The 18,670-nt window shown below is 31.9% G+C and overlaps 1 protein-coding gene across 12 annotated transcripts in view; it reads left to right on the top strand.

The window, feature by feature from the left end:
* Positions 1 to 18,670, top strand: part of Rfx3 (regulatory factor X3) — a 300,010-nt gene that overhangs the window by 186,386 nt on the left and 94,954 nt on the right. For all 12 annotated transcript variants that reach the window (XR_013438109.1, XR_013438110.1, XM_040285704.2 and 9 more), the window contains one exon: positions 6,878 to 7,136. Coding sequence is in view for 10 of the 12 variants with exons in the window: in XM_040285704.2 (XP_040141638.1) it covers positions 6,878 to 7,136 (259 nt within the window). In the remaining 2 variants the exon portion in view is untranslated. The remainder of the gene's footprint in view (positions 1 to 6,877; positions 7,137 to 18,670) is intronic.

Here is an 18,670-nt window from a genome sequence, read left to right as displayed (position 1 = left end):
GGAGAAATCTCTTCTTTCTCTCTCCCCACAGCACACAGCACACACACAAACACACACACACACACACACACACACACACACACACACATCCACATCACTTAACCATTGGTTGTCTGACTGTGTGCTATGGAGTCCTGGGATGAAAGGAACGGCTTAGGTTTGGCTGTATATCATGCGAAGAGGAGAAAACAGACTCTGCTCTGTCTTCTGGGTCCCCTTCAACTGGAACATGTTTCACTCTTATTTATTTGATATTTTGAGGTCAATATTTAACTTTAATTAGACAAGAGTTTATGCACCATACTGAACACTGAAAGTAATTTAGCAAGTTATCAAATAAAGAAAAGAGTAGCTGACCTTCTCTTTGTTTATTAGAATCTTGACCTCAGACAGTGGCTAATCCTTTTTTTTCCCTTTTTCTTTAATTAATTTAAAAAATTTATATATGACAGTGGAATGCATTACAATTCTTATTACACATATAGAACACAATATTTTATATCTCTAGTTGTATATAAAGTATATTAACATCAATTTGTGTCTATATATATATATATATATATATATATATATATATATATATATATACATACTTTGGATAATAATGTTCATCACATTCCACCATCATTAATAACCCCATGCCTCCTCCCTTCCCCTTCTACCTATCTGACCTTTTTTTCCCCTTGGTGTAACCCTTCATTTTTTGGCCTTAGGTCTTTGTTCAGGTTGTTTCTTTTTGGTTAGAAGATTCTTCTGAATTCACCTATCCAAATGCTCCTCTACCCTGTCCCAACTAAATCCAAACTTCTTGTGATTATCTAAAACAACTGTGTTTAAGCTTTTGAATCTACCAGTGAAGAAATCACACATACATTTTATACTCAGGTACATGTATGTGCATATGAACATGTATACTGTTGAAGGCAGAGGTTTTAATTTCTGACAGAAACTAAATTTCCTAAAGTTAGTTCTTATTCTCACTAAGTTTAATATGCTCTGGTGTCTTTTAATCTAGTTTGTCTGTTCTATTTTGTTGTTTTTAAAAAAAATGCTATTGTGACGTTTTGAAATTTATTTAATGACCCTCTACTGGATCATGAATCACAGTTTAAAAAAAAAGTGTTTGTTTACTCTGCCTGCATGTTTAATTTTTACCTTCTTATTTAACTTCCTTTCTTTATAATAGCCTTTTTAAAAAATCTAGAATGTTATAGACTTATATAATTTCTTCCTAAATATCAGCATCTTTTCTGTGTTTTGGCTTTTTCCTGTGTTGCAGAATTTTTGTACTCTCTTCCTGATATATTTTTTACTCCTATTTTCTATAGGGCTGACTCCTTTTCATCTTTTAGTCTCAACCTAAATATCTATCCTTCAGAGATAACATTCTTTAACTATATAGTGTGTCTCCTCCCATTTGTTTTAATATTTTATTTTTCTTTTTATATTACCTAAGAACATTTATACTTATCTTATTTTCTTATTTTTGCCCACATAGTCCTTATATTATATAGCCCTTATGATAATAGAGATCATGTTTGTTTGGTACCGTTATATTCTAAGTGCCAGAGCAAATGGTTAGTAAATATTTGTTAAAATAATGCATACAGTGTAGTCTGAAAATTACATTACATTATTCACAACTAATGTAAAATATTATAATGATCACCATTACTATATTCTATCCTTGTAATATAATTTATGGCATGAAATTTGCAAGCCGTTTTATTTTCTTAATGTATTACTTTCATATCATTGCTTGATTTTTATAGTGACAAGCCTATTGGGAGGATATATAAAACCTTGGTAAAACATAAAACACATGATTTAGAGAGACTGTGTATCTGGACTTGTGGATAAGACAGTAGAAACTCAAGAAAGCAGAAAGATTGGCTATAATAAATAAGTAAGCAGAGAATATTCAGGGTCATGCTTAGACTAGGTATATGCTAAAGCATGATTGGATGAAGGCAGCACTAATTTACTGAAGTAAATGGATCAGAGTTCTGAAATTTACATAAAACCTTATAATAGAGTTAGATTTGAAGAAGCTTCTGTCAGCAAGTATCACATATCTGTGTGTTCACATTCATTACTGGATACATTTGAGAAACAATGGAACGATTTCTCTTCTACTATAGAAACAATATGACACATTATTTTCATGACAGTCTGTGGAAATCAATAAAACAAAATGAACACAGCAGCATCTTTTAAATGTGCACAAAATTGCTTAGGATTTAGCTATTTCAGGAATATATAGTCCATAAATAGTTAGCTGCTTTCAATTTGATATGCCAAAAATTGAGTAATTTTCTTGAACATATGTTTTAGAGATTTCTAGGGGAAATAGTGTGCAAGCAATAACTCATATGAAGGAGTATTAAATATATACAATGTGAAAAACAAGCTGATCTGATGTGTCAGAATTAAAGAATCTTATTTCTACTACCTAAGTAGGAACTACTTGCTTTTGCTGTTGGTACTTCTTTTTAAAAATAAATTCTTCAGTTTTTGTTCAGGAGCTGAAAGCACTTTTAGATATGGAAAAGTCTTTTAGGAGATGCTTGTGCATGACTACAGCTCAGACTCAAATGATTCCAATAAATGGATTAAAGCTGGCTTTCTTAACTTTAAAGAACAGTGACTAAAGAAATCATGTCTGCCTCTATTATTCAACCCAGTGTTTTAAATCTCCAAGTGTATTTTTGTCCAAGCGAAGTTCAGACAATTCATGACACTTCATTGCTTGACATAATTTTTTTATTCTTTAGAAATTGCCAGTCTTTAGCCTGAATTGTGTTTATGCAGTAGCCAAACTTTCTTCATAGTCCTATCCTCCATGATTGAATATTGGAGTAATGGTGATAGTTTATAGATTGGACATGCTCTTTAGCAACTTACTTTCTTCTGCTGTTCTTTGGTTATTTTTCTAGCTCATGAATCACATCCAGCTAGAAGGAAGTATGAAAATTAAGTAGTTTGTTTTTTACTGTTACATTTTTATACTGAGTAGTGGGTTACATAGAGTTTATACATATCTCTGTGATGCATTTGTATTACTTTGTTCACCAAGAAATAATTACATAAAAAGGGCAGGCCGGAAAGATAGAGTGATTTAAATCCCTTGGGATATTTCTCCTATAATGGTGTGGAAATTCCATGATTATAGAACTTCTAATATTCAGTTGTGTGGTGGTAAATATCTTTTCAGTTGGCTCTGCCTTATCCAACTATTCTTTTTCACCACAAGGGCATCATCAGCATGGGTGAGAATTCTGGGTGAGAAGAGGGAATAGTTAGGTGCTAGTAAACAGTGAGTTAAGGGGTCAGGAAGTACCAAATAGCAACAGAAAATTCATATGCCCTATATACCACCTGTTATGGCTGTTCCTTAGTATTTGTTCTCATGAATCATTGACATGCATAAAATGTTAAAGTTTTTTTTATGTTATGAAATAATTGAGAGTGTGGGCTCAGTTCAGATTCCAAATCCATGGTTCATCAGCTGTGTGCTCTGTACAAAGCTTCTTAACCTACCCAAACTGCAGTTATTCAGCTTGTATATGAAACAAGAATCATAACTATACCTACTTCAAAGAGTAGTCATAAAGATTAAATGAGTCAGTTTGTGAAAAGCACATAGAATAGTCAGTTGCATAGTAAATGGTCAATAAATATGAGCTACCATTAGTTATTATTGTATTTTTTATTTGCAAAATCTACCTTCTGTTAAAAGGTATACTTATTCTTTCTGTTTGGAATATTGAAAAGAAAGTCATCACAGTGTGCTATATCTTTCAAAGTATTTATTGTCCTATATCTATCTGTACAACTTATTTGACTATACTTAAATACCAACATCAGGTTGTGTTACTTTAAGCACAGTTAAATGAGGCCACTGTTGTATTATGTGGGCATAAATTAAAATGGCCTCATTTCCTTGTTATGTAAATTTGAAATCAACATGGTTATTTTACTTAATAAATGAGGTTTCCAGAAAATAGAGCAATGGTGAAACAAATGTATACACACATACATACATATTTAAATGACTTTTTTTTTATCTGTTAAAAGAATGTTCTCTAGAGTTTTGTTTCTATTATCACCGCAAACTAAAATAAGTACCTGAAGCTGTTATGGTGCTTTCTGGAAAGGATTAATATTATCCAATATGAAGTACTTTCTGAACACCATTATAATCTTACTAATATTCAAACTGTAAATTATAGCCATTACAATGGCTTAAAAATACAGAAATCTTTAAAATTTAGGCATGCTTTCTCATGTTTTAACAAACATAAAAGAATTTGTATTATTGAAATGTATGAACTGGTTATTATTTCCAGTATACTTTAAATAGAATCATATTTTAATTTTTTGACCATGTGATGTACTCATTGTACACCAGCAACATATTAAGTATTGAGATTACAGATGGGAAGAAGTAAAAATTTCATGGGAATACAAAGTTATGAGAATAAGCATATTGAGAGTTGTATTTCCGGAATACACAGTGTTAGAAAAATACAGAAAACAAAATATAACATCACTCTGAGGAGTGATAATGGAAAACAAAGCATGCAGAAAATAATTCAAAATAAGTAGCTTAAGATGAGAGTTTAAGGATGATTATGATGAAGAGAAATATGAAGACCTTCTGGGCAGAGGAAACCATATGTAGTAAAACAGAAGCAAGAGAAAAATCACGCTTTGGGAGCATGAGCAAAATGGTCATTATAATACTAGTGAAAAAAGCCTTCAAGAATGTGGCTAGAACTGTGTCCTAATATGCAGGCATCAGACTCTCAGGCTTTTTATAAATCTGTCAAAGTTTTTGAACATTTTCTGAAGGAAAGAGAGAATTTTGAAGGCAAGAGGGAATCATGGAAAGATTTTCAAGTAAAATTTTGTTTCCACAGTTGCATTTTACAAAATTCCTGTAGAAACAAAACTGGAGCAGCAAAGTTGGAAGTAGATTGGAAGAGAGCCCAATTCGTGGAATGGAAACCAAGTATAAGCAGTTATAATAGAGAACATTATGAATTAAGGCAGTGAATATGAGAAGAAAAAAGAGAATTGGAAATTTTGAATTTTATTTAGAAGGTAAAATTGATAGCACTTTGTGATTCATGTCTTTCTAAGTGAGGGAAGAATCAGCATTATTTTCTTAAACTGAAGATGGTGGTGCTGCTTACTGAGAGGATAACTATAGAAGAGCAAAACAGAGAAGTAATCTCATCATACTTTAGATTTTACATATGAAGCTGCCCATATATTGTGGGGTTTCCTAATAAAAATAACTTTTGATTGGCTGTTAGAAACTCAAATTTAAAATTCTTAATATATAACTAGAAAATAAAGGAGGCAGAGATATCAGCTCTGATGATTACTTACTATGAACAGCATCTGCTATGTAGTAGGTGATAAGGCAATGGTATAACTTAAAATAAGCATAAAAATCTGAACCTCAGAAAATAAAGTGCCAGGAAAATGGAGATAAAAAATAAAAGTAGAAACAAAATGCCTTTGAAACTAAGGGACAGGAGTGGTTAAGATAGAAAAGCCTTAACAGAAGTATAGGAACTGTTTGAAAACGTGCATGCCATACTGTCACGTGTGACTAGCTCTGGGATGTGAAATTAAAGAGAATAGCACGAACTGGGGAATTTAATTTTGTATTTGAATTTTTAAAACATAATATGTTATATTTTTGTGACTGTACATTTTTGTATTTCTGTATATTTTTGTAACTTCTGTGAACATTTAAGTATTATAAAATTAAAAGGAAATTCATCTTAAAATGTAAGTTAGAGTCAATTGAAAATGAAAAATAAGTTAAATCAGAACAAAAAAAAAAGAGAAAAAGGGCAATATGGAGTGATCAACAATGTCATACTACAGATTGGTTAAAAAAAGATGAGGGCTGACAGGAGCTTGATATTTAGAGTTGGTCACAAATGACCTTATTAAAAGCAATTTAAATAAAAGACTAGGGTCAGAAGCTTGACCACAGTTGTTAGAAAGCAGAAAGTGAGAACAAGAAGGGGGTTGGGGTGCATAGTTATCTCATAATGGAGAGGCTTGGGAATGAAGAAAGAGATGTTAGATAGGGATTTTGGGTCCAAGATGGGAAAATTGTTTTTGCTCAAGGTCCTTATGGTAGTAAGAAGGAGATTCATGCAAGCTACCTTATTCATGGAGGGGTATTAGGAGTCATTCAGGAAAGTGAAGAGATGTAGAAAGTTTACTTGTCAGCCTCCATTCATGACACAGCTGTTTTTCTAAAACTGGGTTTGCAAGGGTTTTTTGTTTGGATTGGTTTTGTTGTTGTTGTTGTTTTTTGGAACTGGGAATTGAACCCAGGTGTGTGGGATGGTGTTTTACCTCTGAGTCATTTTTAAAATTTTTTTATGTTGAGCGTTTTACTAAGTTACTAAGGATCTTGCTAAGTTGCTGAGGCTGATTTCGAACTTGTGATCATCCTGCCTCAGCCTCCCTAACCACTGGAGTTACAGGTGTGCATCTCTGTGCCTGCCTGGCAGATGGTTTTATAAGGAAGTGAAAAAATCCATCAGCAAGATTCCTTTGAGTGAAGTTAACAACAGAGCTTATTTATATGCCCATGATAGGCAGCTGAAGAAAGCCAACCCCCTAAAGTATAGAAAGGTGCTGAGATACCTTTTAAAGAAATGTACCTTTAATTTGGAAAATACACCCAACTATTTCCAGGAATTAAGTTTCTTACAAAAATGAAAAACTTGTCATATTCCAAAGACTAAATTGTCTATTTTAAATAGACCCATATTAGAAGATAAATTAAACAGATCATATAAATCAGCTAGTAAATTTCTCCTTTCTTCTTCTTCTTCTAAAGCCGAACAACAACTTATCCTTACACAGAAACACAGATGTACAGCCAAAACACTGGAGGAAATTACTTTGATACTCAAGGGAGTTCTGCACAGGTGACTACCGTGGTCTCCTCCCACAGTATGGTGGGTACTGGTGGGATCCAGATGGGTGTCACAGGAGGTCAACTCATCAGCAGCTCTGGAGGAACCTATCTGATTGGCAATTCAATGGAGAATTCTGGTCACTCAGTGACACACACTACTCGGGCCTCCCCAGCAACAGTAAGTATTCATTTGGTCAGTTTAGCTTCTTGATGACTTCTGTTGTACATTATTTCCTCTGTAGGGGAAGAGAACCACAAAGACTGGACTGGGGCAAGAATGTGTTAAGCAATTATAGTACTATGATAGTGTATAGCATGTAGTATATATATTATTACATAGAATATTACTGATCTGTGTGCCCCCAATTAAATGAATTAGGAACTTTTTATCAGTAATAGGAAGTTAGAGTTGAGTTGTACTTCTAAAACTGCTGATTTTAATAGGCTTTCTTCAGTGATATTATTAAATACTTGCAATTTCTATTGAAATAACTTTTTATTATGCTACTTACTTTATAAGGTAATTAGTAAAATAGAAAATAGTAAAATAGAAAATAAAATTAGTAAAATAGAAAATAAAATATAGTTTAATGTGGAATTTTCCTCAGTTTTTTCACTTGCGTTTATTCCAGCTCATTCCCAGAAGTGTTAGTTATGTAGGACAGTTTTCCTGTACCTTAGATATTTAAGTTTTATCATATTCACCTCCTGCCTGTAATATTATTAATACATTTTAAGCCTGATTCACTTTTAAAATAAAAAGTCATGTGTAGTTTTGTCCCCTAATTCATATTGAAATCAGTACTTAACTAGTAAAATTTAAAAAGGCTGCCCAAGTGCCATTTGTAAAGTCACGTTCTATTCTACCAGAGATTTGTGAAGCACATATACAGTTGATTCAGATGAAAAATATTTATGTTGGGGCAGGGGTTGTGGCTCAGCAGCAGCGAACTTGCCTGACATATTTGTATCTGGGATTTCAAGTTTTTAAAATTAAATACTTTGACACAATATGCTTGAATGTGTTCAAATGATGTCACAGAAATAATCATAGAAAGTAAGTAGTATAAGATTAAATATCAAACTTAATAACCTGAATTTCCTATTTTTATATCAACCAAGCATATAAGAGAGAATTATCATTTAAATTGAAGTAGCAGTGAAATTGATTTTATAGATATTTCATATAAAAGGGTAGTAGGAATTTGAACTAAGTAGATGTATCCTTTTCCTACCATCTTACCATAGAGTTTGTTCTTGAAATGAAATAAGGTAGAAATAAAGTTGGGAGAAATACTAAGAGAGATTTATATTTATTATTTAGTGGACTTTCTTCAAGATGTTATATGTATGTGGTAAGTACTTTGAATATACTTTGTGTATTTGTGGTGATTACATATGTTCACACTTTCATTATTTAGTGATTTTTTTCCCCTAATCCATTTTTAAAGCCTTTTGTTTTTAATTCAGGATTTGTTATTAACATCAGAATAGATAACTAGCTGTTCTAAATGGAGAGTTCCTTTCTGTAATTTGTGCTTTTGAAGCATTTTGTGTATTTGTCTTGTGCTGTTACTGATATTAAATACAGTATTTCTAAACCTTTTGGTCACACCAGTATGTTTATATAGATTAGAAAGTAAAGAGAATTGCCAATAATAATTCATAGACTCTCTGGACCTCAGTTCCCCTATCAATAAAATAAGGGGTTGTTTAAAGTAAATTGTTTCCTAATTTCCTTCTGGCTTTTAAGAGTCACAGTATTTTTTTTTTAAATTATAAAATACTATGTGAACATAACCACAAAAGGAAAAGGAGAAAAAAGGTACCAGTACTTGATAGCACTCCTAATGAAGGCCACCTAGAAAGTTATTTTCCATGCAAATCAAAGTACTTGCCACTTATTGAGGCCCTAGGAAAACTGAAAAGCAAGGCAAATGTGTACTTTCACACTTTTCTTTTCATCTACCCTCTCTCATGTTGGTATCCCATCCTTTCCTACCTTACCTTCTCTTGCCATTCCCGCTTGCTTTCACACTTATTTTAGGTACTTGTTAAACATCCCCAGCAACCATATTTAGGTTTATTAAACTGACTAGTTCTATCACTAAATTAGCTAAGATGTATATTCCAAGTCATGTAAATATATTTGCAAACATTAACAGAGACAATATATATATAAATACAAATATATAAACATATATATATGTATCTACATATATATATGTTTATATATTTGTATTTTTATATATATATATATATACATGTATATATATTTAGTTAGATGGATAGAATTTTTTGATGAAGGTCTTCTCTATAGCACAGGAAAAGTAACATTACCCCTTCAGTTACCCAATACACAAATATGATATGTGATTTTTACTACATTCATCAATAAATTAGACACATAAAATTACTAAATATAATTGGCAATATTTGAAAATTCTTCTAAGAATCATCAATTTATAATATCTATTATACATATTAATTTAAATTTTAAAATATTCATATTTGAGATTGATTTTTTAATGATGAAAATTCTGTCTGAAATGATTTTGGGGTTGTTTTCCTTTTTAATAAGAATATTTTTTATTTTTTAACAAAAAGTATAAAAATTGAAGATATCTTTCATATGAAAATAAAACACAGTGTACTTTCATCAAATCCCATGTAGTGGTACATACTTATCAACTAGTGTTTATAGTATTACCTTGCATTTATTACCAAAGGATGTATTTTATTTAGATCTCCCTCTCAATCTGAAGATTTTCATGAGTTTGATTCAGAGTGAGAAAATGATTCCCAGTATGCACTTCACATTACAGTGGTAAAGTTAGCAGTGTTTAATAAGGACTATGGACCTAATTAAGATTTTCTACCAGCCTCTTCTTACCAAATATTAGAAAATTGGTCAATTTTTGTTTGTTTCAACTTGTAGAAATCAAGACTTTTTTTTTAAGTAGGTGCTAATTTACCAGTTCATTGAAAGGAATTTGCTTGAATTCATCTTTTTTGTTTACCATAGAACCACACAAAATGGTGTATTTGAGCACAATCTTTGGCAACTACTTGGTCAAGATTCAATCTATTTCTTTCCAAATATTGGGCCAAACTGTACTATACTTAGTTCAGTTTTTCTGGTTATTCTTCTTGCTCAACCAATAATCTATAGCATGAATGATTCAACTGACTACATAGTAGTATCTTATATTGTGGACAAAATTCCTGACTGGAAATTATGCAGTCAGCTCTTTATACCTACAGGTTTCACATCCATGGATTTAACCAACCTCAGGTAGAAAATATCCAAAAAAAAGAAACTTGTATATGTACTGAACATGTACAGATTTTTTGTCACTATTCCCTAAATGATATAATGTAATAACTATTTATATAGCATTTACATTTAAGTGGGTATTGTAAATAATAAATAATCTAGAAATGATTTAAAATATACAGGAGGGGGTGCTCATAGGTTTTATACAACTGCTATACCATTTTACATAAGGGACTTGAGAATCTACAGCTTTTGGTGTCTGAGGAGGTTCCTAGAACCAGTAGCCTGTGAATACCAAGGAATTTTTTAGTCAACTGGACTATTATTTACAAGCTTAGAAGTAAGTGGAATGTAGAGTCAATACATTCAGTTGATGTGGAACTAGTTAAATTTGGATACTTGGGAATAGCAACTGCCCACTCTTATTCAATTCCTGGCTAACAAATTTTCTTGCAATGGTTCTCAGAAAAATTGTGTTGACTCCCTTTTACATTCAAACTATTTCTATACAGACATACATTCATTTAGAATTATTAGGAATGATATCCTACCACAAAGAAAAGTTTACCTTAATGTATAAACAGTTTCTCAAGGTATACGGATGAAGAAAGCTGGTTGTTTTATGCTCATCATAGCATAATTTATCTTAAACTATACAATAATTAGTAATATGCTTTAAAAAGCTTTATTTGCGCCTCCTGTAGTGTTTCTATTCCTATAATCAAATGGAGTTTGATTTGTGGAGTTTTGGGGGTTTTAATAATAAAATAAGATTACTTTAAGCATTTCAGACTGGGCTATGAAAGCTAATCTTAACACCTTTATTTATTTACTTTTAGTAATTATGTATGTTAAATGGCTTTTGCTAAGATTAGATTTCAATAAGAAGCATAAGGAAAATGTTTGAAATTGATATTCATATTTCTTTCATTAATATAAAATATTATAATTTAGTTTTTGGAAGAAAATATGAATGTCTATCTGCTGTAAAAGTTTAGCTTAACTTATTTATAGAAAGCTAAGAATTTGTATCAGACTTCTAGGTACTTTTATTTTTTTAATCCTTGGGTTTATATGCTTATGAATTTGGAATAGGGAAATGCTTTTTCTAGGATGAATGTTTTTAGTTCCCTGAAAAATCATTTTACCTTCTTATTTTTTTTTGCTGATATGGTGCCAGTGGCCATTTGCTTTCTTTGAAATTTTTTGTTAATTTCATTTCTTAGAACCAAGCAATGTTATCATGTTCTTTAAGCATCATTCGAGAAACATTCTTTGAATATACAAGCAGAATTCCTTTAATTTTTTCAGATATATTATAGCAAAAATACTTAATTTTGCTTTCCCCCTACCTTACAGCATGATTTAGAGTTTGTTTTTTCATATCAGTACATTGAAGGACTCCTTATATTTATAAAAAGTGATTATATTAAAAGTAGCTGAGCTGGGTGCAGTAGTGCATGACTGTAATTAACTGTAATCCTAGCAACTTCGGAGATTGAGGCAGGAGGATGGCAGGTTTGAGGCCGGCATTTACAAATTAGACAGACCCTGTCTGAAAATAAAAAGTACAAGGACTAGGGATGTAACTCAGTGGTACTGTGCCATGAATTCAATCCCCAATACCACCCTTTGCCAAAAGAAAAGTAGCTGAGTTGTTCATCTATCTTACTAAAAGAAACACTGTGTTAAAATAATGATGGATTATTGGTTTGGGCTATATTGAGGTTAAAAAAACAATGTAATTACATGAGATGAAAAGTGTCTGTTTAATTATCATATATATAGGCATTACTGAAAGAAAATAATTTTTAAGTTAGTATGCAAATTGTGCATAATTTATAGTTTTTATTTTAAAAAACAATTTTATGTTCTAGTCAATCTCAATGATTAAGGGAATAAAACACTTCTTCACTTATTCACGCAGAAGCATGTATCTCTATTATGATCTTAGCATTTCCTTTTTCCTATGTCCCTTTTCCTCTAGGGCAATCTGAGCCATCAAATGAAACTCCTTAGACACAGTACAAATCTGCTTCTTGTACTAAATCATAAATTGACTGAAGGTTCTAGGACATGATTTTCAAAGCACTTAATAAAATGGGACTTTGAGTGATTTGTGGTCTCCATCATTTCATCTATATTCCATTCAGCTGTCAGTCAGTTTCACATTGCTCCAGCTTTGAAGCTGATGAGACCTAGAGACAGTAATTTTACAGTTAAGGCTGTAAAACATTTTTCTCCTAGAAATCTTGATAAACTAGAAGAGTAAGACAAACAGAATGACATGGCCTTCAGTCTCTCTTGAGTACAACCAATGAATTCCCCTGAAATTTTAATGCAAATGTAGTAATAAGTAATTTTATTTTTCATCTATTTTAACTTACATGGCATTTCAGAACAGAGGTGTATTATAACATTTCCAGAAATATCTAGGAAAAAAATCAGGTAAATCAGATAAAACATGAAATGTATTAGTGGCGAAATGAAATAGACTGTTGCTTGTGAATTGCTTCTAAGTTAGACCCAGAAAGTTTCAGTACTGTTTCTTCTAATTTAATGGGGTACAATACAACACAAGGCTTACGACCAGTTATCACTTTTCTAATGTGAGGGAATTTCTTCATGACCCATTATTTGTTCATCCTGCAAACTGTATGATTTGATTACCACTCTTTCAGTATGTATAATTCCAGTTCTGTTTATTGGCTATGGAAATTATCTGGTTCATCTTAAAATCTAGCTACAGTGTTTAATTTAAACCGTGGATGGCAGTAAATTTCATGGGTTAAGAGTTTTATAATGTAGCTACAGACTGTTAGAAATAATTTTAAACATTTATTTTAAATTTGCTTGGTGTAAGTTTTAGTGACTTTCCCATCTGTCTCATAAGAATGGACAGTGTGATATTTAATTGTGCTTTCCAAAGTACAGAACAAATGCAGTAAGGCAAGAGAAGGAAATAAAGTATAAAAATAGGAAATAAAGAGGTTACAGTTTATAGATGATATAATTGTGTACCTAATAAAAATCATAGAGAATCAGACGAAACTGTAATGTGAGAGGTGACTGAGTTAAAAATTAGTATATGATAAAATCAACAGCTTTTCAAGATGCAAAAAACAGTAATTTTAAAAAATTTGATAGAAGCAGAGGTCTTATTTACAATAAAAAACAAAAGTATATGATAATAAACCATTAATGTGTGTATAAATCTAACTGCTGAATAAAATTCCTGAGGGACACAAAAGGAAACTTGAGTAATTAGAATACATACCATATTCTTAGATAAGAAATATCAGTATCAAATGTTGACTCTCCCTAAATTTACATAAGAAGATATTTTAACATAATCTCAATCAAAATACCAATATATTTTTTCTTTCTATAAATAAATATATAAGAATAATAGAGAAACTTTTGTAAAAAGAAAAAGAATAGGGAAAGAGCAGGGAGGAAACAGACAACTGCTTATGAAAACAGGTATAAAATTATAATTAAAGCAGAATTGTCTAGGCACAGTAATAGACCAGCAAATGGAATAGACTAGAAAACTGAAATAGGACAAATGCATACAGGAATATAGTAGAGAATAAAGGTGACATTGCCTGTCAGTGGAGAAGTAATAAATTATCATTAAATAAATGATGTTTTGAATGGTAGGATAAACAGTTTAGAAAAGAAAATTAAATTAGTTCCATACATTATTCCTTATACCAAAATTAAATTTCACTTGGATGGAAAATGTATTTATTATTCTCTTCAAGTAGAAAGCATGATGTAAAATCCAGATGCTATAAAGAATGTATTGATAAACTCAATTGCATAAAAATGAAAACATTCTGTATAACAAAAAGCCCAATAAACAAAGGCAGTGGAGAAACAATAAAATGGCTTAACATGTTGAAACATTATAGTCAAAGGATGTAGACTATAATGGATGTTAACATGTAGACTACTTTTACAAATCCATAGAAAAAAAATTAAAAATGGAGACAGTATATGAATAGTTTGACCACTGCAAAGGAAATGAAAAATATAGTATGATTAGATATAATTTTTCTTCTTGTACCTGAGCAAAGCTGAAGAAGTAAGCCTTGACAAGTGTATAAGAAATTAGGCATTCTCAATCACTGTTGATGGGAGTCTAAACCGGTACAAGATTGGAATGTGGAAATGTTTATTAAGTTGAAAATACACATATCCTTTGAACCAGTGAGTGTACCTCTAGAATTTATCCTACAGATACACACACACACACACACACACACACACACACACACACACAAATACTGCATAAACAACTATATTTCTTGTAGTTACTTGTTAAATTAAAATAGTGGAAAATCCTAATATTTATCCTTTCTGTGGATTTTTCAAAAAAATATATATATATATAGTGTGTGTGTGTGTGTGTGCGCGCGCGCACGCGTGTGTCACTGAGGATGGAACCTAGGGCCTTTTGCATGCTAGAAAAGTGGTTTATCATTGAATTACAGTTCCTTAGTGTAGTTTTAAACAAAGTGAAACATTGCATATATACTTTAATGTGGAAAGATATCCAAAACAAAAAGCCAAAAGCAATTAAAAAATCAAGGAGTAATGTATGTGTGTGTGTGTAAATAAAACCATGTATTTGTACATGCTTATATAGGCACAAAGACATCTTTAGACATATAATAGATACATGTAACTAAAAAGAAGTGGGAGGTGTATGAATATAATATCTTAAGAAGTAATTTGTTTTAAATCTCAAGCAATGTAGTAATGATTGTAAAGTTTATCTAATTGATCTTATTCTCCAAATGCATGTAGTTGAAATATCTTTTCGTCAGGTGCCAGTATTAAGCTTGTCTATAAGGTGTCAAAATTGAAATTAAACCTTGATCCAAAGTCCTCCTTCTTAAATGTTAATTTTATTTCATTATAGTTATACATGATAGTGGTATATTTATTTTGACATATTAAAAAAAATGTGTAACATCGTTTTCTCCATTTCAGTCCCCAATACTACCCCTCTCTTCTCCTCCTCCCTCCCTGATTCCCCTTCTCTACCCTATCAGTCTTCCTTCTGTTTATTTCTACTTTAATTAATGCATTATATATAGTCCTTTTTTAGACTGTTGAAAGTTTAGACAATGAAACTTGCACTAAATTTAGTTGTTTTTTTTTTGTAGCCATTCTTATTCATTATTTTGGAATGAAAATGAATGTTTTGTATTTGTGTATTTGTATTTATGTATTTAGACCAAATTATTTTCTTATTTCATAGTGCTTACATTTCATAACATTTAAACCTAACCACTCCCCTCCACCCTCACCCCCCAGAGCTGGGAATTGAACCTAGGGCCTCACACATGCTAAGCAGGTGTTGTACCATTGTGCTATACCCCAAACCCTTGGATTACTTTCTTTAGTTACTCTTTCTCTCAAACATTTATGAGTAATCACTGTTCACTAAGCACTTCCACAAAAGGGAGGGTTCATACAACGGACTAATGGAGCTAGTTATGGCACTGAAAGCCACCTAATCTTCTCCAAGGCAAAAATGGAAATCCACAAATAGTCCTCAAACTTTTGTTAAGTGATTAATTTTGATGTTTCTCACCATATTATTTAAAAAGGTATAAATGTTAATAAGCTATATTGTCCCTTTCTTCTGATAATTTTACAAATATTAGTTCAAGCATTCCCTAAGTTTCTATAGGTTTGGGTTGTAAGAAAGTTAAAAGAGAAGCACAAAACTAAATCCTCTGACTGCAAAATCACCCTTTAATTAAATTGTCTGACTGTTTATACTACCTACCTAAGTAGTTACTGTCTAGCAAAGAAAAAAATTTGATTATGTTTTAGTGCAGTAGTCCTCTAATTTGAATGTGTATTTGGAGCTTTGGTTAAAATATATAACTGTATCTCACTCCCAGGGCTTTTGATCCAGTCATGTGAGCAAGGGCCCCAGAATTAATTTGCATTTCTAACAAGTGCCCAGATGATTCTAGTAATTCTGGTGGAGGACCACACTTCAATAAAAACCTCAGTTTTAGTGATCATATAGACCATACACAAAGTGAAAATGTTCTAAGTTCTAATACTTAGATTAAATTGCAAAAGGCAAGGATCATTTGAAAATGTAACTTTGATCTGAAATCCTAAAACTTAATGCTAATGCAGCAGATTCCTAAAGGGTAATTCTAACCTCCAGATGCTTCTGTAGTTGCTGTTTCAGAAACTAGTTTTATCATCACAAACTGATAATAGCAGCCTTATGGGGTCCCTGTGAAGTGGAGGAATGTGGGCTGGACAAAGTAATTAGAGAAAACCCCAGAAGACAAACAATCTTGGTTTCAACCTACCATCCCAAAGGTTTTCAGAACACATTTAGTTTATACATGTTTAGCTAAGTTGGGTTTTTTTGCCTTAAGAAATTTCAGAATAGATTAAGGCATTAGAAAATTACCAAAATTTCAGATTGAAAGTGTAATATTTTAGAATTTTTCTCTAGATATCATAAAATTATCAGTGAACAGAAAGGAGAAGATTTTTACATAGTTGAACATTACTAAGATCTCAAACTTGTCTGTTGCAAATGTTTAGTGTGTTAAGACCAAGATTTCATCCTTTGCTACTTTCTAATTCAAGAAGACATGAAAAGCAAAGCTGGCTAGATGTGTTTTGGGGGACATTCTGAAATTTTTAAAAAAGAATAGCATGTCCTGAATCTCTCACAGTTAAATTTTTTTCAACAGCACTGTGGAGTTAATGCATTTACATAATGACTTAATAGTTCACTTGAACTTAAAATTTAAAGAGCAGTGTCATAGCCAGAGCCTTAGCTTGAATAGGTGTGTTTCTCTGTGCATTTGCCGGGCCACCTGTGCCCAAAACATACCCTGTAGATCCTTAGAGGATGTCCCTTGATTAAAAAGGAGTTTAGAATGATTTAACTGCTAGTGCAAGGCATTCAAAGTTTTATGGTATCTATGAGAAATACCTTTACACTGTATCCTCATACTCACAGACTCATATCTATGTTCATGAAAGCACATCTCTATACACATGTCTGCTTTATATATGTATACATGTACATATGACTAAAATCAAAGTTCCATGAAATGAAACATCCATATGGCATACAGTGGCTCTGCTTATTTTCTACTTTATGTAATTTCCTTATTTTTTTTTAAGAATCATCATGACATAATTGATTTTATAACCCACTGATGATTTGCATTTTACATTCTAGAAAACATTGCTTTTGCCAGGTGCAGTGGTGCATGTTTGTAATTCCAGTGGCTCAGGAGGCTGAGGCAAGAGGATGGCAATTTTGAGGCCAGCTTCAGCAACTTAGCGTGGCCCTATCACAAAATAAAAAGTAAAAAAATAAAAATGGTCTGAGGATGTGCTCAGAGGTTAAACAAACCTGGGTTCAATTCCCAGTACCCAAACCAAACAAACAAAGAAAACAACAACAAAAAACATTGCAACTCTGCTTTGGGCAAATTGTGGAGAATGTCAAAACATTATCAGTACCTGTGTAAGACCTGATTGTAAACTCTCCATTGGCTGTGGAGTTTTTTTAATACTGGAAATTGAACCCAAGAACTGTCTACCACTGAACTACACTCCAAATCCTTTTTATTTTTAAGACAAGGTGTTGCTAAATTGCCAAGGCTGACCTTAAACTTGCCATCCTCCTGCCTTAGCTTCCATAGTTGCTGATATTACAAGATTGCACTACTGAACCCACCTTGGGTGTTTTTGTTATTGAATTTTATTGTTGTTGTTTGTTTATTTATATATTTTTTACCTGGCATCTTTAACAAGTGCCCAGTTGATTCTGATACTACTAACTCAACACCATATTTTGAAAAACTTCTGTTTTTAGTGATTTGTAGACTAGACATAAAGTTCAAATGTTCTTTTTTTATTCAAGTCTCCTTTTAGAGCCTACTCTCACACACACACACACACACACACACACACACACACACACACACTCTCAACTTGAGATTGTCTTTTCAAACTCATGTTAACTGTTGTGGCTACATGTCCCTGCCAGCTATCACAGATAATTTTCCAAACAAAAGTCGTCAAGTAGAAATATTTAGGTTTTCCCTTATCTGAGATGCAAACAAAATTTAAAACCCTAAAGTTCAGAAGATAAATTACCTAGAAAAAAGTTTCTGGTCTTAAGTGTATTCTCATGACTGAATTTCTCTATAAAGAATTTACTATTCCTTCACAGGAAAACAGAAATGTTATTTCTCTGAGAAAGTGTTCACTGAGTGGTTAACAGAGTAAGTTGTATTAATAAGAAAATATACGTATTATATATTAGGATAATTGTTTTTAATATTAAAATTAACTATGCAGTTAAACTTTTTGTTGATTTGGAAGTTGAACACATTTAAATCATTTTCATAATACTTAGCAAT

The sequence above is a fragment of the Ictidomys tridecemlineatus genome, chromosome 4 (assembly GCF_052094955.1).
Source record: "Ictidomys tridecemlineatus isolate mIctTri1 chromosome 4, mIctTri1.hap1, whole genome shotgun sequence".
NCBI lineage: Eukaryota > Metazoa > Chordata > Mammalia > Rodentia > Sciuridae > Ictidomys > Ictidomys tridecemlineatus.
Note: the sequence above shows the minus strand (reverse complement) of the source record. Positions and strands in the feature narration are given on the sequence as shown.